Consider the following 23,174-nt stretch of genomic DNA (forward strand, 5'->3'; position numbering starts at 1 on the left):
TTATTTAACAGAAGCAGACACTGCATAAGTAGGTGAAAAATGTGGGGAAGTTACCTCTCTGACCTTTGCAGCTAGATTTTACAATGGACTACAAGACTGTCCATTTACACAGTGAGCAGAGGGAAAAGAGAAGACTGGACCACAGCTTCCCTTCATACGGTAGCCCAGTAGCATACAGTGTAGTGACAAGATTCAGTGGTGGATGAAAAGGAGAATTATATAGATTTTATTAGACAATTCTACATTATTTTACAATTCTAACAGTGCTTAAATCTTTCAAATTAGTCCTCTGCACATTCATTTTCAGTAACACTGCTTTTAAATTCCACATTACTTTTCTGAAAACATAGGTCCCTATACAAAAATCAATGGCTTAAGCGACATAATGCATGTACATGTTTAAAGTACAACAATACAAACCAATAAATAATCATATATCAAATAAACAGCAGAATTGAGAACAGAAATTTGCGCTGAATGATAAAACAAAGGAAAAAGATAGTGGCTTTGTCACAAGTAGTAAATCAGAACCAAAAAACGTCTTAAAGGGACAAATGGCACACATAACAGGTGTTATAATTACAAGAGGATCAACCTGGATGACAGATGCTAATAATATGTAGTGCAAGACAATGTGGAAATTTGATTAATAAACACATAACAGCACGATGACATTTTACATAATAGATTTGTTTGGATGAAGAAAAGCAAGTATCCTAAAAGCTTTAAATGCCAGTTTACATAAGAAAGCAAATACCATAAAATAGTAAAAGATAGGACACAATCTTATTTGCAGAAATGAAACTGAAAACAAGACCTATACTTGCTCTCAGACAATATACTATCTTTATGAAGTGCATTTAAGACTTTTTATGCAACCTTCTGAAAGAAATAAAACAAGTAAAATCAGAAAGGCCAGAACAATACATGTAACTTAATCTGTCCAACCAACTGCTATTCTACATGGAGTCATTTCCATATGTGAAGTCTAACAACAGGTCCCCATTTCATTTAAAAGCAAAATAATACAAAATAAAGCTCCCATGTGGAAAAAAGTTCTGTCCCTATTAAATAAGACATAACTTTAGGAACAACTTAAATTCACACACCAAGGGGTTTGCATATTAAAGTAGTGATATTGCACAAGATACAAAAATAAGACATTAAATACTGCTTGCTATACCAGTAGTAAATACAAAAAGATATTTATTTCCATGTCTCCCAGTGCCATTTCACGTCGGACTACATCTTCCTGTGTCCGGTACAGCTCTGCTGCAGGGCCGTCGCCAGAACGAATCAGTTGGACAGGCATTTCATTCCTATAGGCGGGTCCATTTTTTTCACGGGACCTCCTGTGTGCACACGCTTTCACAAATTTTGTTGATGGGTGTTATAATAAAGGCCATAGGCAGCTCGTGAGTTTCAAGTTTGGTTACAGTTTATCCCGCCATTTCTACCTATCTGCGTATAAGTTATGATTATTTGTATATGCACATTTTCGTGGAACAGTTTCATTTCAATAATAACGTTTTTGTTTTTCAAATTTATTTTTACGTGGTTAATCATACAAATCTGAATTAAAATGATAAAAATCTAAAAGTTAAAATTCAACTAATGCAAGAGCACCTGCCTCTGCCAAATTGACACATTGATACACCGTGATCCATTGGCGGCTAAAGAAATTAATAAAAAACATGAGCTGGCGCACACCCAGAAAACGTATTTTGTGTGGAGGTGGTGACTAATGACAAATAAACTATATAAATAAAGAGAGTCACGCCGAAACGTTGGTGATTTACCCAATAAATTACTGAGAGTTTATATATGGAGTGTGCGACTCCCTTTATTCGTATAGTTTATAGGCTAAAGAAATTAACACAGAGTTATCTATCTATCTATCTATCTATCTATCTATCTATCTGTCTTGACTTGCTAGTGCAGTGAAGTGCAACATTGTATCAACTCAGCAGGTTGGCGTGCTCAGGCGCTCCCTCAACGTTATCAGGACAGAGAAACCACTCACATTCTCATTGCTCACAGCACTCAAAACAAAATACAATGACAAAACTCCTAAAATGATGGTTATGAAATAAACCAAAACTTGTTTCTCACAAGTGTAGCAGGTTGTGAACTCTGTAAACAATGTTTCCACTCAGAATGAGAACAGTAAATGACTGCAATATATGCACTAACAGAAATGAATGTAACCAAATGACAGAGATTAATGGTACATTTACTAGGCCTACTGGTTACATATGTAATGGAGAATTTATCAAAATAAAAAATCATAGGGAAAACCATTCACACAATGAAACAATGAATGTGCAAGAATTCACGAGAGACAGCGGAGCATATTCTGAAGAGCTGAGTGCATGCATTCTGGAGAGAGACGCCCATATCTTCGCCACACCCCCCTCCGCTTCTTGTCTCAACATTTTAAATTATACTCAAGACACATTATCTTCACACATTTTAGATGTTTTTCCGCTGACAGCCACAATTCAATAATCAGCTAGGCATATTGCCACGTGCTCTGCCCAAATAGGCATAGGCCTATGCACTTGTGTTTTGAAATAATCCGCAGCTATCTAAAAGAAAAATAAACTAATGATCCTTTGTAGCTAAGTCATGATCTCTGGTAAAGTATTTATTATTATTTTATTTAGACAGGAGTCATTATATAATTTTGGCAAAACATCAATTTACTTTAGGGGAAGCTACTATTCGAATAGTGCACTGTTTACCCACCAACTTTTCTTTGTAATTCGCAAGTGGCTGAAACCAGATGTCTGTATATAATGACGAGATGCTCATGTCTCCGCCCTAACAGTGCGAGTCATTGTCCCAAAGGTGGGAATGCAGGCGACAAGCTAAGGTCTGCATATTATGCCCATAGAAACGCATTCAGGACAGATTTTTGGCGAGAGTGAGCCCTCTTGCTTCACCTCTGCCCATCTGCTGAAACCATCGAGTGAAACAGCGCCACTCTGTATTACTACGTGTAGCCCATGTATCTGATGCTGTCTGGCCAGAAAAAGTATGACATGCCATACTCCTTTTGTTCAGACAGCATCAGATACATGGTCTACACATACGCAGACAGAGGAGCGCTGTTTCGCTCGCATGCTTTATCTGAGATTGATGCGTCCTTGACTTCTAAGTCAAATAAATTATCAATATTTCAAGGAGGTACGGTAGGGCAGACCAGGCCCCCTACAGCCCGCACATAACGCTGGCCCTGCTCTGCTGTATTTCAAGTTCACCCAGTAAAGGCCATGTAATGAAAATTCACTTACATTTTTACATAGAAAACATTTGGCACCAATCCCAACTGGACTGGGAAAAGGATGGGTTGCCTGGGCATGGTGAGTGATTTTGTTTGAGTTATACCTTCGTAGGCTAACCTACACAATTATATGACTAGCTAATTCAATGTGCTACGCTTCACACACACATTTGGTAGCTACAGTATATATGCAGGACGGGAGGGACCACTAAGTGAAGACTCTGCAATCTGTTCCCTATGCAAACACAAAGCAGTAGAAGTAGCTCTCCCTGGGTCTTGTGGCTGGATGGGGGGGGGGGGGGGGGGGGGCTTCCTTGCCTCAGCCTCACACAGTTTGCTGGGGGTTCGCGTGTTGAGGATGCTGAGGATGACCCAACAGTCCGATCCTCTGTTTCTGCTTCCTTTGCTCTGTCATCTAGAGGACAACACACAGGACAGATGCTAGGTTATTTACTCATTACTTGTATCTGTACATCTGCTACTTTTGTCACATCTATGGGTGGGATATAGGTTGTCTGTGTCTGACACTTACAGTACCTCCAAATAAGCTGCTACTAAGTTTCTTGTTCAGAGAAACAAAAGTATAAACTGCCCGTGCCTGCAAATTCTGCACAGCAATGTGCTGAGAGCTTTTGGCTTTGATGGGAGGGTTTCAGTGTTTCATTTGAAATGTATCCTCCTAGCCTTTCAGAATGTCATCTCCTCTAACAACAAGTAAACCACAGGAAACAAAAGAAAAGACCAAAAGACCAAAAGAAAAGACCAATAGTGAAACTTTCAAGCCAGGCTCATGAGTAATAATGAAAGATGTTGGCCTTTATGGCAATAGGGACAACAACCATTTTAAATCAATGAAAGTTCTAAAACAAACAAAACAAGTTAAACAAAAAAAGTTTTTATTTGTAATCTTAATATTGCAACAGCAATAAAAATACCCTCATAACAATGCTGTTGGTCATCATGAGTTGAGCATTATAACGGAAATCATTATTAGATGTCGGGAAGTGCTCGAAAGAGCAGTATTATAGTATTACGATAGATAGCCATAGGGGTGGCCAATGGCTAAACTCAGTTATAGTAGAATGTGACTCTTTATTTGTGCCACAGCAAACTAATTAAGTACATTTTCATTGGAATGATGTAACAGAGGGAGCTCTTGTTTGGGTCTGTTGTTTGTGAGATGATGGTCTTGTTTGTGAGCCACTTTTGAGTGCCATGGAGCAGGCTCACGAACCTTCCGGGTACGGGGGGGGGGGGGGGGGGGGGGGGCACTGCCCTGATTCTGGGATGTAAAAGCACAGTTAAGTCTGAATTTGTCGGTCAGCTAAACTCCTAAAGTAACATATTCAATTTGGTCTATGTTAGTGTACATGTGAAAGAATTTTGAAAAACTAAGTAGACATCAACCAAATAATGATTTATTTATGGAGATATTTAATCCTGAAAAATCAAGGGGAATCGGTAGTTGTGTCCTCATCTAAACCTTTAGCCACACAACAATCATTTCCTCCTGTCTGGGTCTAGATACCACCCGTATCCTCAAACACTTCTCATTTTATTGAAAGACCAAAATACTATTTTATTTACAAGAAACAGTGTGCCGAGTTTGATGAAATGATTTATGAAAAATGTTATTGAACTGAACAAGGCAAGTTGCCATTAAACACACCAAATGCTACACAAGATATATAGAAAATAAAAATTATTTTCATATCAATATCTATACAGACTATCATCAGTTCACTTTACGAGGCTAGATGGCCCCCTCACCTGCTCCTTGAGCTCGGTCAGTTGTCCAGAGAGGTTGGAGACTAGCTTCATGGTGGACTCCAGTTTCTCCTGCAGGCTCCTGATCTCATTCTGCTCCCCGTCCGCATCGCTACATACCAGAGACATGGCCCGCATCCGTGGAAACCAGTCCAGGTTGTGCTCCTGGTGAACAGAGGTTATATGTTATTCAAGCATGACTAGAACATTTGTTGAAACACTGTAAATAAGGGCAATACATTTTAATTCCGGTCTCTCATCATAATCATAAAAGTTATAGAAAATATTTGGTAACACTTCACGTTACTTGTATGCCTTACACTGTAATAAGTACATATTATAAAAGTGTTTCCAAAAAACCACAGTGTACAAAACAGTTGTGTCAAGTTGGCTGGATGTCCTTCGGGTGGTGGACCATGCTTGATACACATAAAAAACTATTGAGCATTAAAAACGCGGCAGCATTAGAGTTCTTGACACACTCAAACCGGTGCACCTGGCACCTACTACCATACCCCGATAAAAGGCACTTACAGTTGAAGTCAAAAGTTTAGATACACCTTAACCAAATACATTTAAACTCAGATTTTCACAATTGCTGACATTTAATCCTATTAAAAATTCCCTGACTTAGGTCAGTTAGGATCACCACTTTATTTGAAGAATGTGAAAAGTCAGAATAATAGTAGAGAGAATTATTTATTTCAGCTTTTATTTCTTTCAGCACATTCCCAGTGGGTCAGACATTTACATACACTGAATTAGTATTTGGTAGCATTGCCTTTAAACTGTTTTAATTTAGGTCAAACGTTTCGGGTAGCCTTCCACAAGCTTCCCACAATAAGTTGGGTGAATTTTGGCCCATTCTTACTGACAGAGTTGGTGTAACTGAGTCCGGTTTGTAGGCCTCCTCGCTCGCACATGCTTTTTCAGTTCTGCCCACAACTTTTCTATGGGATTGAGGTCAGGGCTTTGTGATGGCAACTCCAATAGCTTGTCTTTGTTGTCCTTAATCCATTTTGCCACAACTTTGAAAGTATGCTTGGGGTCATTGTCCATTTGGAAGACCCATTTCAGACCAAGTTTTAACTTCCTGACTGAAGTTTTGAGATGTTGCTTCAATATATCCACATAATCTTCCTCCCTCATGAAGTCATCTATTTTGTGAAGTGCACCAGTCCCTCCTGCAGCAAAGCACTCCCACAACATGATGCTGCCACCCCCATGCTTCACGGTTGGGATGGTATTCTTTGGCTTGCAAGCCTCCCCCTTTTTCCTCCAAACATAACGATGGTCATTATGGCCAACCAAAAAGTACGATCTTTGTCTCCATGTGCAGTTGCAAAACGTAGTCTGGCTTTTTTTATGCCGGTTTTGTAGCAGTGGCATCTTCCTTGCTGAGCGGCCTTTCAAGTTATGTCGATATAGGACTTTTTTAACTGTGGATATAGATACTTTTGTACCTGTTTCCTCCAACATCTTCACAAGGTCCTTTGCTTTTGTTCTGGGATTGATTTGCACTTTTCGCACCAAAATACGTTCATCTCTAGGAGACAGAACGCATCTCCTTCCTGAGCGGTATGACGGCTGTGTGGTCCCATAGTGTTTATACTTGCGTACTATTGTTTGTACAGAGGAACGTGGTACATTCAGGCGTTTGGAAATTGCTCCCAAGTATGAATCAGACTTGTGGAGGTCTACAATTTGTTTTCTGACTTCTTGGCCGATTTATTTTGATTTTCCCATGATGTCAAGCAAAGAGGCACTGAGTTTGAAGGTAGGCCTTGAAATACATCGACAGGTACACCTCCAATTGACTCAAATGATGTCAATTAGCCTATCAGAAGCTTCTAAAGCCCTGACATAATTTTCCAAGCTGATTAATTCTTAATAGGGGGCGCTGTTTTCACTTTGGGAAAAAATCGTGCCCAAATTAAACGGCCTCGTACTCTGTTCTAGATCATACAATATGCATATTATTATCACTATTGGATAGAAAACACTCTGAAGTTTCTAAAACTGTTTGAATTATATCTGTGAGTAAAACAGAACTCATTTTGCAGCAAACTTCCAAACAGGAAGTGAAAATTCTGAAAATGGGGCTCTGTGTCAGGGCCTGCCTATTCAACTGGCTTATATTTATGGATCTGTATGCACTTCATACGCCTTCCACTAGATGTCAACAGGCAGTAGAATGTTGAATGGGGTGTCTAGCTTGATCTGAGACCGATTGAGAGCTTTTGGAGTGACAGGTCCGCTATTTGGTCGCTTTTGGAGTGACAGGTCCGCTATTTGGTCAGTATTCACCAGGGAATCTCACATTGTCTTCTGAAAAGCGTTAGGTATACACGACGAAATGCTCCAGCTCTGATTTTATTGGATACATACGAGAAAAACATCCTAAAGTAGGATTTTCAACCGAGTTTGACCAGTTTATTCAATGTTTATTGGGAATTTTGGAATTTTTCGTTCAGTGCGCAAAGATTTCTTGGACATGTGCCCTCCACATGGCTAGCCAAAGTTGCTAATTCGACAGAAGAAATGGACATTCTAAAACAAAACAACGATTTATTCTGGAACTAGGACTCCTTGCACAACATTCTGATGGAAGATCAACAAAAGTAAGAGAATATTTATGATGTTATTTTGTATTTTTGTGGAATATGTTGGCTCCAACAAGGCGGAGAATAGGTGAGTGCTGTCTCACAATATTGCATGCTGTATGTTGTACTAAAGTATATATATTTTTTAAATCTAACACAGCGGTTGCATTAACAACAAGCTAAGCTGTGTTTTGCTATATTGCACTTGTGATTTCATGAATATAAATATTTTTAGCAATTCTTTTTGAATTTGGAGCTCTGCAATTCAGCGGTTGTTGATGAAAATTATCCCGCTAAAGGGATCCGTGCGTCAAGAAGTTTTAACATGTAAAATATATAAAATAAGATGATTTTTAAATATAAAATGGAATTAAAACATTATCCTAAATATTAACCATCAACTTAGTGAATATCATATTAGGGATTCAGCATGAAATATTTTTTACACATTTATTTATTTTACTATGTCAAAATGTCTTTGTTGTAAATGTTTTGGCGCCAAACATGTGGCAGTTGTGAAAAAAGTCTATAGTTGGAAGAGTAAATAAAAAATAATGCCATTGTTGATTAGATGCTTTTTTTCATTACTTATCCATTTTCTCTTGAACTATATGGTCTATCCACTAGAAAGTCATTGACAATATGGACACAGATTTTTTTTAAAGGGGGAAAAAATACTATATATGAACACATTTTTATAAAAGTTAAAATTACCAAAATTACAGAAGATTCCAGTAACTTTTCTAAATTACTGGTAGCTGTGAAACCCTATAAATTTTTAGAATTGATCAAATCAGCTACAATTTAAACATAAATCAAATCTTTACAATTGCTTGCTCAGGAAAAAAAAAATGTCATCACATTTTGTCATTCGTTTAATGCAGTACACAGTTCTGATGTACACTTATTTGATTTAATTTCACTACTAACATGCTAATACCCTTCGTTTTTTGGGGGGACAAAGCCTTACACATTAACGTAACTCAACTGACATCAAATGTATTTGCTAGCTAAGGCTTCACTTGGTATACATATGCTTCTTTGACTTGTGTTTCTCTCAAATAAGCAACTCTTTGTATCACTTTCTGTGTGCACAAATCAAGTCTATAATAAAATGTAATAGAATTACATTTGGGGACTTTCCATACCAGGGAGTTCCAATTTAACTTCCTTAAAAACACAGTCAGGTCTACCATTTGCCTTGTTGAATGTGTGAGGGCCAAACCGAGAACAAATAATTTACTTAGACTTAACCATAGAGATCCTATTAAATTACTAGAACCCTCAAAGTTCCAGAATGGGTTTAAAATGGCAGCCATATTGGTCAGGGAGTAATCCAAACCAGTCTAATTGGAATGAATGGCAGTACAGGCATATTCCTGATTTTACTTATGCAGGAATATAAAAGTAGGGCATGTGATATCAGAAATTATGTAATACAATTATTGGTTTACAGTTTATACGGTATTATATACAGTATTATCTTCTTATGGCTGCAAGTGGCAGCACTGAGTAACCTGGAAAGAGGTGGCCATTTCAAACGGCCTCCTACTCAATTCTTGCTCGTACAATATGCATATTATCATTTCTATTGGATAGAAAACACTCTCTAGTTTCTTAAACCGTTCAAATTATTTCTCTAAGTGAACCAGAACTCTTTCTGCAGCCCATTTCCTATCCGGAAGTGAGATTTCCAAATGCGAGGTCTTTTTTCAAGAGCTTGTCTATAAAAGGGCATGTCACTTGGGACCATAGAAACACGTCATACGCCTTCCCTTGGGTGTCATGCGGAAGTGAGAGCAGAAATGACTTGAATATCTCGTTCAGGGATTGAATACATCATCTTGGAGTGAGAGGTCCGCCATTATTTTTTGTTTCGAAGGCGTGAAGTTGAACCTGGAATTGCCTCCTGGAAAACCGTCGTTATAGGTGAATATGATCTCCGGCTTCGATTTTACTTGATACATGTCACAATATCATCCTAAAGTATGTTTTTTCAATATAGTTTAATTATCTTATTGAAATTTATTCGGGACTTTAGACGTGATGCGTTGGAAGAATTTTTTCAAGAAGGAGAGGTTAGCGCCGCACAGCCAGTGTGCTTGCTAATTCAAGAGGGAAATAGTTCGTTCTGGATCCAAACAAAGACCGTTCTGGACAATGGACCCCTTTACAACATTCTGATGGAAGATCAACAAAGATAAGGACCCAATTTGGGATGCTATTTCATATATCTGTCGAGCTGTGCTATCGCTACCGATTACTTGGAATCAATGCTGTTGTGTGTTAGCCATTGCAGTAAGCTAATATAACGATATATTGTGTTTTCGCTGTAAAACACTTAAAAAATCGGAAATATTGTCTGTATTCACAAGATCTTTGTCTTTCATTTTGCTATACACCATATATTTTTCTGAAATGTTTTATGATGAGTAATTAGGTAGTTGACGTTGGTGTCTGTATTTACTCTGGCTACTCCCGTGCTATTTCTGACTGTAGCTATGATGGTAGCATCAATGTAAAACTGATTTATAGCTCAAATATGCACATTTTTCGAACAAAATATAGATTTATTGTGTAACATGTAATAGGACTGTCATCTGAGGAAGTTGTTTCTAGGTTTGTTTGGTTGGATCTTGGTTAGTTAGGTTGGCTTTGTGCATGCTACCTGTGCTGTGAAAAATGTCTGTCCTCTTTTGTATTTGGTGGTGAACTAACATAAATATACGTGGTGTTTTTGCTGTAAAACATTTTAAAAAACGGACACGTTGGCTGGATTAACAAGATGTTTATCTTTCAAATGCTGCATTGGACTTGTTAATGTGTGAAAGTTAAATATTTAAAAAAAATAGATTTTGAATTTCGCGCCCTGCAATTGAGCTGGATGTTGTCATAAGTGTACCGGTGTCGGGCTGCCCCCCTAACAGGTTATACAACTTTTCAACATAAATAGCCTCTAAAATATATGCAAACTGACCATAAATGTGACTCTTTTCCAGTGGTGGAAAAAGTACCCAATTGTCAGACTTGAGTAAAAGTAAAAATGCCTTAATAGAAAATGAGTCACCCAGTAAAAAACGACTTGAGTAAAAGTCTAAAAGTATTTGGTTTAAAATATACTTAAGAGTCAAAAGTAAATGCAATGGCTAAAATGTACTTAAGTATCAAAAGTACAAGTATACATCATTTCAAATTCCCTATATTAAGCAAAGCAGACGGCCACATTTTCTAGTTTTTAATTCTTTCCGGATAGCCAGAGGCACGCTCCAACTCTGACAAAATTTACAAATGAAGCATGTGTTAAGTGAGTACGCCAGATCAGAGGCAGTAGGGATGACCAGGGATGTTCTCTTGATAAGTGTGTGAATTAGACCATTTTCTTGTCCTGCTGAGCATTCAAAGTGTAACAAGTACTTTTGGGTGTCAGGGAAAATGTATGGAGTAAAAAGTACATTATTTACTTTAGGAGTGTAGTGAAGTAAATGTAAAAGTAGTCAAAAATATTAATAGTATTGTAAAGTACAGATACCCCCAAAAACGATTTAAGTAGTACTTTAAAGTATTTTTACTTAATTCAGTTATTTACACCTCTGCTCGTTTCAGGAAACTGGACATATGTCGCGCGGCACTACTTCACAGGAGAGCCATTTGCAAGTAATTTTTATTTTATTTGATCAAAATGCCTTCTGGAACTTGTAAACTTTCATGTGCCTTAATAACAAATATGTATGCCATCTGTAAATATGAATACAATTGTTCAATTATGAGCCTAGTTGGTTTAGCCACAGAAAAAGTAAGCAACCTTCCTGCTAGCCATGATTGGCTGAAATAATGAGTGAGCTGGACATGCCGAGAGATGATTTCGGATTGGTCTGCCATGTAGCATGCTTCTGTCTATTTGAGCTGGTCAGTATGTGTACTGTTGGTAATCCTGACTAACGTGCCTTTAAAAAATATATATTGCATAGTAGAACAGCATAAGTGTTGCTCTCCACTTTCTGGAGGACCGAGTTTTGAAATCAGTGGAATTAGAGTATGATAGCTAAGGAGATGGAGAAAACACCTGTCTCCGAATTACATCTTCAAACTTAGGGCAACCATGGCATCCGTGACAGAGAGGGAGAAGCATCCATCCATGTATACGGGTAAAATAGTCTAGCTAGCTGTATTGTCAGATATTACACGTTTCAAATTTTGTCAGAAAGTCGTTTTCATTTCAAGTTAAAATGTACTGTTAGCTAGCTAGCTAGCTGGCTGGCTCGCTTGCTAACGTTACGTATATGATATGTGTAGTAATATTATTCATATCTCAGAGCCATTTGCTTTGCTAGTTATATCCTAATGTTAGCTAGCTAATATTGAACCTGGTTGGTTAGATACCAGCAGATTCATGCAGGGTAGTAACGTCCTGAGTTTAGATTATGGTTCATTGTTTAGCTTGCTAGCTACATGTCTTAACAAAAGACTCCACTATGCAAGTATCAATTTCAATAGAATGTCACTGCGACAGATGTTGATAGACGTAGCTGGTAAATTCTCTCTGGCAATCTACTCCGATTTCACAGCACTCTCGTCTGAGTGTGTCAGAGCGCAGATTAACTGACAAATTTACGAACGCTCAACACCGGTTGAATATGGCCTGTGTCAGTAAATGTTGGCAAAAAAGCGTAATTAAATTGTTGCCAGCAGTACAGTTGCAGTCACCAACGCTCTGGATAACATAAAAACAGCCTAACCAGCTCTGCTAGGGCGAATAAATGGTCAGTGAGCTGTTCTCCCAGCAAGCTAGCCAAAGTTAGCCAGTTGGCTTGGGTGTGTAACTCGGCTACTTAGGAACATTCACTGTCTTCTTGGTAAGCAGCTCCAGTGTAGATTTGGCCTTGTGATTTTGGTTATTGTCCTGCTGAAAGGTGAATTCATCTCGCAGTGTCTGGTGGAAAGCCGACTGGACCATGTTTTCCTCTAGGATTTTGCCTGTGCTTAGCTCCATTCCCTTTCTTTTTTATCCTGAAAAACTCCCCAGTCTTTAACAATTACAAGCATACCCATAACATGATGCAGCCGCCACTATGCTTGAAAATATATCCATCTAGCAATAGGTGTCGTCCTTTGCGAGGCATTGGAAAACCTCCCTGGTCTATGTGGATAAATCTTTGTTTGAAATTCACTGCTCGACTGAGGTACCTCCAGATAATTTTATGTGTGGGGTACAGAGATGAGGTAGTCATTCAAAAATCATGTTAAACACTATTATTGCACTTATTATGTGACTTGTTAACATTTTTCTCCTGAAGTTATTTAGGCTTGCCATAACAAAGGGGTTAAATACTTATTGACTGAAGACATTTCAGCTTTTAATTTTTAATTGATTTGTAAAAATGTTTTAAAAAACATAATTCCACTTTGACATTATGGGATATTGTGTGTAGGCCAGTGACAGAAAATCTCAATTTAATCCAGCTAATTATTAGAATCAGATGCGCTTGATTAGGTTTGGAGCGAAAACCTACAGGACGGTAGCTCTCCAGGAACAGGGTTGGAGATCCCTGTGTTATAGTGTAATAGGTTTAATACTGTATAATAGGCTAATTCTATTGATCTATTTTCCCTTCTTACTCTGCTGGTTACCCTAACAAGCATAACAGTGTCAGATTCTGCTTGTTGTAGTGAAGATGCCTCAGATGCACAGAGGAGAGATTGGAGATTGGCGAGATCAGGGGGTGTAAAATAAGTCAGACAACTCTGACAATGACTGGGACTGACGTCAATGGCAGAAGGATTTAGCTGAAATGTCGGGTTGAAGGTGTAAATTGATGGTGCTTGACTCAAATCTGCAAGAATCTGTGGCCCTCATTATTATTGTGGCCCACCCCTCACTTCTCCGAGAGGCATCTGCATCGTGATTTGAACGATTTGATACTTTTTAAGATTCATAAGTTTATGAAAAATTATCTACTTTGATAGACAATTCATTGTATTTAAAGTTACAATAGAGAAAATAGATTTTTATGCCACCAATCAAATGGTCACTTTTTCATAGGAGGGCAAAAGGGCAGGTGCTTCAGCACCCCTATGCTCTTAGAAAAAAGTTGTGCTATCTAGAACCTAAAAGGGTTCTTCGGCATTCCTCATAGGATAACCATTTGAAGAACCCTTTTTGGTTCCAGGTAGAACCCTTTTGGGTTCAATGTAGAACCCTCTCCACCGAGAGTTCTACATGAAACCTAAAAGCGTTCTACCTGGAACCAAAAATGGTTCTCCTATGGGGACAGCCAAAGAACCCTTTTGAAACCCTTTTTTTCTAAGAGTGTTGGGCTCTATCTGTGCATTTGCCTGATATCAGTACCTGTTGCATTTACATCTTGTCTAAGTCCTGTTATCAACTGATTTCAGCCCGTGCCTCTTTCATTATATTTGTAAAAAGTTTCCGTGCTCCTCCCTGGTGTATAGCCTACAGTACACATTACAATACTACAGCTATCAATCAGTCAATACCTCTCAATATTACAGAGGAATCACAGGAATAAACTGACTGCTTCTAAATATGGAAAAGAGATAATGTACTGGGCATTTCCATGTAAAAACCCCCATGAGCACAAACATATGAAGTTCATAGGAGCACAGTTTGGAGTCAAATGAAACCTAAGTGTATATAAACATTTAGGACACCTTCCTAATATTGAGTTGCACCCCCACCCCCTTTTGTCATGGAAAGAGCAGGTGTCCTTAATGTTTTGTACAGTCAGTATTTATTAAGGCATCCTAAAAATTATGAATAAGCAAAGCTTTGATTTCTGGCCAAAGAGCTGGAAAATATGTCTTAGAAAACATCTAGCAGAAAAAGTCTTAAAAGGTATTATCAACATTTATATTTAGTTTTACAGAAATTATTTGCCTTCTGTAAGTTTAAGAAATATTGCCCAATGTCTTGTCATTCTGTTACCAAAAAGTTGGAATACCTGCTACTGTCCTTCCTTGGCATACTGTTACATTCAGTATACTATACATACTGTTACATTCAGTTCATTTTTTTCTCTCTTTCTGTCGCATGGTGGTCAAAGCAAGAGTGTGAAAACAGTTGAGACAACTTCTCCCAATCTCTCTCTCCATTTAATGTCACCTCTCCCGGCTCTTACTGACCCCTACCCATGAGTCCCCTCTCTTTCCATTTACTGTAACCAGCCCTCTCACCCACTGAGCACAGACCGACAACGGACGTCTATGGACGTTGAAAAGTAGATGAAATGTGGTCAGTCCAAATCTATACCAATCATAGACGTCTGTTTCACAAGTTTGGACAGCACAGTACAGTAGAGCACAGTACAGTACATAAAACTTGAGTATGGGTCAGTGCAATACAGTAAGGTACTGTAATGTACAGTAAAGAGTTTAATACAGCAGAGCACACTAGAGTAGATTACAGTATAATTGACTGTATTGTACTTTATTGTACTGAACTCTACTCTATCGTACTGTACTGAACTATACTCTATTGTACTGTACTGAACTATACTGTGATGTGCTGTACTGGGATGTACTCTACTCTGCCGTGCTTTGCTGTACTCTACTCTGCTCTGCTCTACTGTGAGGTCCATACTTGTGAAACATAGACGTCTATGATTGGTACAGATTTGATGCGGCCCGGACCAACCAAATTTAGTCTTGTTTGGGGGAGAGATAATTAGAATAATAGCCAATGTGTAGAATAATAGCCAAACATGCAAAGGAGGACAATGCCTTTTTCTACCTTTGTGTACCTAGTCAGGATACATCACCATGAAGAATATGACATTCATAATTATGCATTTTTGTATAGTATAGATCACGGACCCATGATGTCACTGTTACCATCCATATGTTACCGGGTGTTGATCCACTTCACTTACTGTAGTTTAATAATCAAAATAGATTTTTTTCAAACTCAAGGTGTCATATCATAGCTGATTTTTGAAAACGTGGTCACATAAAAAACGGAGGGAGATTTTACTGTCATTCTGTTACCAAACTGCACTGTTGATCCAGTAAATGTGTTTCTATAACATTTTTTGGGGAAATTGTTCGAAGTAGTCCTTGTGCATAGTGTTGTATGGTTTAACTTGGCAATCAATGGTTTTTGTTTGGCATATGTTTAAAGTGAAGTGAGTCTCAGCGTCATTCTGTTACCGTGAAATTGCCCTACTGCACAAGGTCTGCCTAGTGCACACAGTGTACATACAGTTTTACACGTGGAGAGTATGAGTGGCAGCCAGTCACTTCAGTGCCTTTAGACAGTGAAACGGTTGCTGCAATCATCCAGGCGAGCAGCCAAGGGTCACTCCAAACGCGTTCTTTCACCCCTCCATCTCCTCCAGCACTATGCCACTACATACCAATGTTATTGTGCACTGTCTGAACCTGACCTCAAACAAGCCAAGGCCGTGTGAATGGGTCTGTCTGGAGTTCTCTTCAACAAAAACACAAGTGCATAGACACACACACACACCATACAAAACAGTCACTCCTTTAGCTACATGCATATGTACTCTCTCACCTTACAAAATAGCATTACGCTATCAATTAGCCTTACTACAGACCCAACAGTAAACAGAAGCACAGTGTTGCCTGAACAGGAGGGTGCTGGGGAGCACCTGCACTGTAGCCAGTGTCTGTTGTGAGCACAGCTGCATGGATGGAAAAGTCCCTTGGTTTCAGTGGTGTAGTCTGAGAAGTGGGGGGTGAGAGTGGCGACTGCAGTGGGCCACAGGTTGGTCCTGGATCAGACAAACAGCAGGACAGGGGAATCACACAGAGACATGTACTCATTCTGAGAGGAGGAAAGGAGTACTGTGTGCATGCTCCACTTCCTGAACGTCCAAAATCACACAGTGCTGCTGTCCCGCATGTTATCAAGTACATTCTGTATTGGATGTCTGCATACTATAATATACTAGAGACACACCCCCAATAGACACAGTATACTGGTTTCCTATGCTAGCATACTGCTGAATGTAGAATTAGACCCTTGTTTGTCTGCAATCAATTTCAATCAAAAGTGCCAGGCTAATCTTGGACGAGAGGGGAGCAGAGACGTAACGTACAGCAAGATTGCTTAATTCTGCCCTTTGCCATCTGTGTCAAGAGTCAGTTTAACAGCCCAGCCCCCCAAACCACTGTGTTTGGGGTGCTGGGTGTTTACAAATGAAAACACTTCCAGTAAGTCTCAGACCGCGTGCGGTCAACGCTGACATTAAGTTAATCTTCAAAATGGTTCAATGGAAATGAAAGAAGTGCATTTTTCATTATTAAAACCACAAGGGCCATGACAGAGAAACAGGAAGCTGTGTGGTTTTGACAGCAACAGAAACGTCACAGGCAAGCCACTACATCTACTATTCTTCTATGCAAATTAAAGACACAGTTCACATTTCAAACTAGACCTAACAAACAAATAGTAACAGTGTGCAAAACACAACAAAAAAACTCCTTACTCTCCCATCTTCTGAAATGACTCTAATGCATTTTCTTATCAATGCGATTCAAAGTTCAAATCAAGATGCGGACGCATCATGGAGCAGTGAGCGTGGGCCGCAATAATAATGAGGGAAACAGATTCTGGTGGACCGGAGTCAAGCATCATCAATTTACACCTTCAATCCGACATTTGAGCTAAAGCCTTCTGCCATTGACGTCAGTCCCAGTCATTGTCAGAGTTGTCTGACTTCTTTTACACCCCCTGATCTCGCCAATCCCCTCTGTGCATCTGAGGCATCTTCACTACAACAAGCAGAATTCAACACTGTTATGCTTGTTAGGGTAACCAGCAGAGTATGAAGGGAAAATGGATCAATAGAATTATTCTACTATACAGTATTAAACCTATTACACTATAACACAGGGCTCTCCAACCCTGTTCCTGGAGAGCTACCGTCCTGTAGGTTTTCGCTTCAACCCTAATCTAGCGCATCTGATTCTAATAATTAGCTGGTTGATAAGATGAATCACGTTAGTTACAACTGGAGTTGAATTGAAAACCTACAAGAGGGTAGCTCTCCAGGAACAGGGTTAGAGAGCCCTGCACTAACTTTGGGCAGAAGGTAGCCTAGTGGTTAGAGCGTTGGGCCAGTAACCGAAAGGTTGCTAGATCAAATCCCAGAGCTGACAAAGGTAGAAATCTGTCGTTCTGCCCCTGAACAAGGCAGTTAACCCACTGTTCCTAGGCCATCATTGTGAATAAGAATTTGTTCTTAACTGTCTTGCCTAGTTAAATAAAGGTTAAATAAAAAATAAAATGAAACTAGTTTGAAGCTAGGTGTATGTCACATGAGGCATTTGTCAATGTTTTTTTTGGCATAAATGCCTTCTGAAATAGGAACAGCCTTAATAACAAGCTTGTAAGCCATCAGTAAATACAAATAAAATTGTTAAATTACGAGCCTAGTTGGTTTAGCCTCAGAAAAAGACTTCCCGCTAGCCATGATTGGCTGAGATAATGGATGGGCCGGACATGCCGAGAGATGAGTTCGGATTGGTCTGCAATGTAGCATGCTTCTGTCTATAACATGAGCTGCTCAGTATGTGTAGGTAATCCTTGCTACCGTGACTTTTTTGAAAGATATAACATTAGCCATGGAGAACTGCAAACGTTTTGCTACTGCTAGTAGTATGGGTTGGGATTATGGTTCATTGTTTAGCTAGCTAGCTAAAAGACTCCACTAAAACAGATGACTACATGATCCATCAAGTTAGCCAGGTGTGTCTGGGGAGGATTACGGCAATCTATTGTACATATCTAGATAATAGTGACTCATTCTTTCACATGACCCATCAATTTAGACAAGTGTCTCTGGGTAAGCATCATCTAATAAATTATACAGTATTTGTATCTGGACACTTTCTATTTTTGATATAGTGTGTGTTTACCAGAGACGGTAATGTGAAGAACAACATGACCTGCACCAAAGTCAGATTAGGATATAGGCCAAGGACAAGATAACGTTTTTTTCTTGTCCAAGATGGCGTAGCAGCAAGACATGTTTGTTTTTGTCCCGTTTTTGTCCTGTGTAAATATTCAGCTTTTTTTGCTTTTCTATACACATATATTTCAATCACTTTTTCCATTTTCGAATTAAATATACTTTCCTGCAACCCGCCTCACCCAACTTGGTATGAATCTGCAATTTTTTTGTTGTTAACCTGTCTAGGATGAGGGTGCCGCTAGCGGCACTCCCCCCCACCCCCACTGAAAAGGCAGAGCCGCGAAATTCAAAAAAAAAAATATTTTTTAAAATATTTAACTTTCACACATTAAAGTCCAATACAGCTAATGAAAGACACAGATCTTGTGAATCCAGCCAACATGTCCGATTTTTAAAATGTTTTACAGGGAAGACACAATATGTAAAGATGTAAATCTATTAGCTAAAAACACATTAGCATAATCCACCATCTTTTATTTGTCCACCAACAACAGTAGCTATCACTAATTCGGCTAAACTAAGATATTTATAGCCCCTAACCAAGAAAAAAACTCATCAGATGACAGTCTGATAACATATTTATGGTATGGGATAGGTTTTGTTAGAAAAATTTGCATATTTCAGGTAGATGGCATAGGTTACAATTGCACCCACCGTCACAAATGGACTAGAATAACTACATAGAGCAACGTGTTTACCTACTTACTAATCATCAAACATTTCGTAAAAATACACAGCATACACTAATCGAAAGACACAGATCCTGTGAATACAGACAATATTTCAGATTTTCTAAGTGTCTTACAGCGAAAACACAATAAATCGTTATATTAGCATAGCACATGTGCAAACATTACCCCAGCATTAATTCTAGCCAAAGTGAGCGATAACGTAAACATCGCCAAAATATATTATTTTTTCACTAACCTTCTCAGAATTCTTCAGATGACACCCCTGTAACATCACATTACAACATGCATATACAGTTTGTTCGAAAATGTGCATATCTAGCCACCAAAATCATGGTTACACAATGACAAAAGTAGCCCAGCTGGTGAGAAAATGTTGGTGCGCCATATTAGACAGTGATCTACTCTTATACATAAATACTCATAAATGTGACTAAAAAATATAGGGTGGACAGCGATTGATAGACAATTTAATTCTTAATACAATCGCGGATTTGCATTTTTTAAATTATCCTTACTTTTCAATACAGTTTGCGCCAAGCGAAGCTACGTCAAAAAACATGGCGTCCTAAGCCACTAACATTTTTCGACAGAAACACGATTTATCATAATAAAAATGTCCTACTTTGAGCTGTTCTTCCATCAGTATCTTGGGCAAAGGATCCTTTCTTGGGTCTAATCGTCTTTTGGTGGAAAGCTGTCCTCTTGCCATGTGGAAATGCCAACTGCGTTCGGGATGAACTGGAAGCGTGCCCAGCGATTCACAGCGTTTCAGAAATAAATGTCCCAAAATCGCACTAAACGGATATAAATTGCTATAAAACGCTTTAAATTAACTACCTTATGATGTTTTTAACTCCTATAACGAGTCTTAACATGACCGGAGAAAGATTACTCCCAACACTAATGCTTGGAACAGGTGCGGGTCGGTGTCCTCCACGCGCATGACGCACCAAGAAAAGAGTTGCTAGCTACAGGGTTTTTTAATTTATAGTGCCTGTGAACGCGCAATCGACCCCATTCAAATCGTCATCACGTAAAGGCATCCAGGGGAAGACGTAAGCAGTGTCCGTATACTCATAGCAATAACAGTGGCCTTTTAACTGACTCCAGATCAGGGGCCAACATTTCTGAAATCTGACTCCATGTCAGGGAAATTGCTGTAGGATGGGTTCTGTTCCACTTAGAGACAAAATTTCAACTCCTATAGAAACTATAGACTGTTTTCTATCCAATAATAATAATAATATGCATATTGTACGATCAAGAATTTTGTGGGAAGCCGTTTCAAAAATTACACGATTAGCATAAATAGTGACAACAGCGCCCCCAGCCTCAACAGGTTAACCTTATAACTGGAACCTCCAACAGAAGCGAGGCTTCAGAGGCTAGCCCGCTAATTAGATAATATCTATTTAGTCATTGTTAGCCACTGCTAGCAGGCTTTACCTTTAGCACAGTCACCAGCCGCTTTAGCCTGGATAGCCCGGATAATATCGGTCTGTCTGCACAGCGCGATATCAGCCCTGAGCATATTGGACTGCTTTTTCCCCCCACTACATCACCGGATTCCTGCCACATACACTGGACCATTACACCAGATCATCGCAGCTAGCTAGCTGCTACCGAGTGGCTGCCGTGGCTAACACCCTTGTCCAGAAGCAAGCACCAGTTAGCCTCGAGCTAGGCCCATTCCCCCGGCCAGGAAACGAAGTACACCAACTACAATACCTCTCTTACCAATTGGCCTGGACCCGTTGTTGACACGAAGCCCTGCCGATCCATCATGACTGGTCTGCTGACGTAATTCGGCTGATGTGCTCTCAACCGGCCTCTGAGTCGTTGATGTTGTTGAGGACCCAGCTACTAGCCTCGGCCCGCTAACTCTCTGAGTGCCGTGTCTCCCACTAGCCTAGCGTAGTGACGACTGCCAAGCGGCTCCCGGTTTTGTTCATTGCTGCTTATTGGACCCTATGATCACTCGGCTACACAGCTAATGCCTACTGGACTGTTATTTAACACGGTACCTCATTTTGTTCATCTGTCGGCCCCAGCCTCGAACTCAGGCCCTGTGTGTAGCTAACTGACCCTCTCTGCCCATTCATCTCCATTTACCCATTGTTGTTGTCTTAGCTGTTTACCCGTTGTTGTCTTAGCCCTCCCAATCAACACCTTTGATTGCTTTATGCCTCCCTCTAATGTCAATATGCCTTGTATACTGTTGTTTAGGGTAGCTCTCATTGTTTTGTTTTACTGCGGAGCCCCTAGTCCCGCTCTACATGCCTCGGTTAGCTCCCTTGCCCCACACATGCGGAGACCGCACCTAGCTTAACTGGCGCTTCCAGAGATACAGCCTCTCTCATCGTCCCTCAATGCCTAGGTTTACCTCCACTGTACTCGCACCCTACCATGCCCTTGTCTGTGCATTATGCCCTGAATCTATCCTACTACCCCCAGAAGTCTGCTCCTTTTAGACTCTGTTCCGAACGCACTAGATGACTTTATTTTAGCCTTTATCCCTACCCTTATCCTACTCCTCCTCTGTTCCTCTGGTGATGTAGAGGTTAACCCAGGCCCTGTGTGTCCCCAGGCACTCTCATTTGTTGACCTCTATAACCGGAAAAGCCCTGGGTTCACGCATGTTAAAATCAGAAGCCTCCTCCATAAGTTTGCTTATTCACTGCTTTAGCACCCTCCGCCAACCCTGATGTCCTAGCCATGTCTGAATCCTGGCTTAGGAAGGCCACCAAAAATTCTGAAATTTCCATCCCCAATTACAACATTTTCCGTCGAGATAGAACTGCTAAAGGGGGCAGAGTTGCAATCTACTGTAGAGATAGCCTGCAGAGTTCTGTCCTACTATCCAGGTCTATGCCTAAACTGTTCGAGCTACAACTTAAAAATCCATCTTATCATCAGAATTCGTACTGCTAGGTGACCTAAATTGGAATATGCTTAACTTCTTCGGGGTAGGGGGCAGCATTTTCACTTTTGGATAAATAGCACGCCCAATTTCAACTTCCTTCTACTCATCCCCAGAATATAAGATATGCATATTATTAGTAGATTTGCATATAAAAGACTCTGAAGTTTCTAAAACTGAATCATGTCTGTGAGCATAACAGAACTTATGTAGCAGGCAAAACCCAGAGGACAAACCATTCAGAATTTTAATTTTTTTGAGGTCACTGTCTTTTCAATTAGTTTTCATTGGGATACCAGATTTCTAAGGGACTTGTTTGCAATTCCTACCGCTTCCACTGGATGTCACCAGTCTTTGGAAATTGGTTGAGGTTATTCCTTTGTGTAATGAAGAAGTACGGCCATCGTAAAGGAGGGTCACTTGAAGTAAATTGTTTGAGAGAGGCACATTACCAAAAAAGTTGCGTCAGTTTGTTTTCTTTTTGTATTGAACACATATCATCCCGTCTTCAAATTGATCGATTATTAACGTTTAAAAATACCTAACGTTGTATTACAAAAGTAGTTTGAAATGTTTTGGTAAAGTTTACATGTAACTTTTGACATATTTTGTAGTGACGTTGCGCAAGCTGTGTTTTTCTGGATGAAACGCGCCAAATAAATTGACATTTTGGATATATCGACGGAATTAATCGAACAAAGGGACCATTTGTGATGTTTATGGGACATATTGGAGTGCCAACAAAAGAATTTCGTCAAAGGTAAGGCATGAATTATATTTTTATTTCTGAGTTTTGTGTCGTGCCTGCAGTGTTGAAATATGCTACCCTCTTTGTTTACTGTTGTGCTATCATCAGATAATAGCATCGTATGCTTTCGCCGAAAAGCCTATTTGAATTCTGACATGTTGGCTGGATTCACAACCAGTGTAGCTTTAATTTGGTATCATGTG

The 23,174-nt window shown here is 39.5% G+C and overlaps 1 protein-coding gene across 11 annotated transcripts in view; it reads right to left on the bottom strand.

Annotated features, from left to right (window-relative positions):
- Positions 1 to 210: 210 nt before the first annotated feature.
- The window catches only part of LOC129851117 (inositol 1,4,5-trisphosphate receptor type 1-like), a 153,710-nt gene continuing 130,746 nt past the window's right edge, over positions 211 to 23,174 (bottom strand). For all 11 annotated transcript variants that reach the window (XM_055917402.1, XM_055917391.1, XM_055917399.1 and 8 more), the window contains 2 exons: positions 5,057 to 5,218; positions 211 to 3,701 (listed from right to left, as the gene is read on the bottom strand). In XM_055917402.1, the coding sequence (XP_055773377.1) occupies positions 3,612 to 3,701; positions 5,057 to 5,218 (252 nt within the window). In that variant the 3' untranslated portion in view covers positions 211 to 3,611. The remainder of the gene's footprint in view (positions 3,702 to 5,056; positions 5,219 to 23,174) is intronic.

The sequence above is a fragment of the Salvelinus fontinalis genome, chromosome 3 (assembly GCF_029448725.1).
Source record: "Salvelinus fontinalis isolate EN_2023a chromosome 3, ASM2944872v1, whole genome shotgun sequence".
Classification (NCBI taxonomy): domain Eukaryota; kingdom Metazoa; phylum Chordata; class Actinopteri; order Salmoniformes; family Salmonidae; genus Salvelinus; species Salvelinus fontinalis.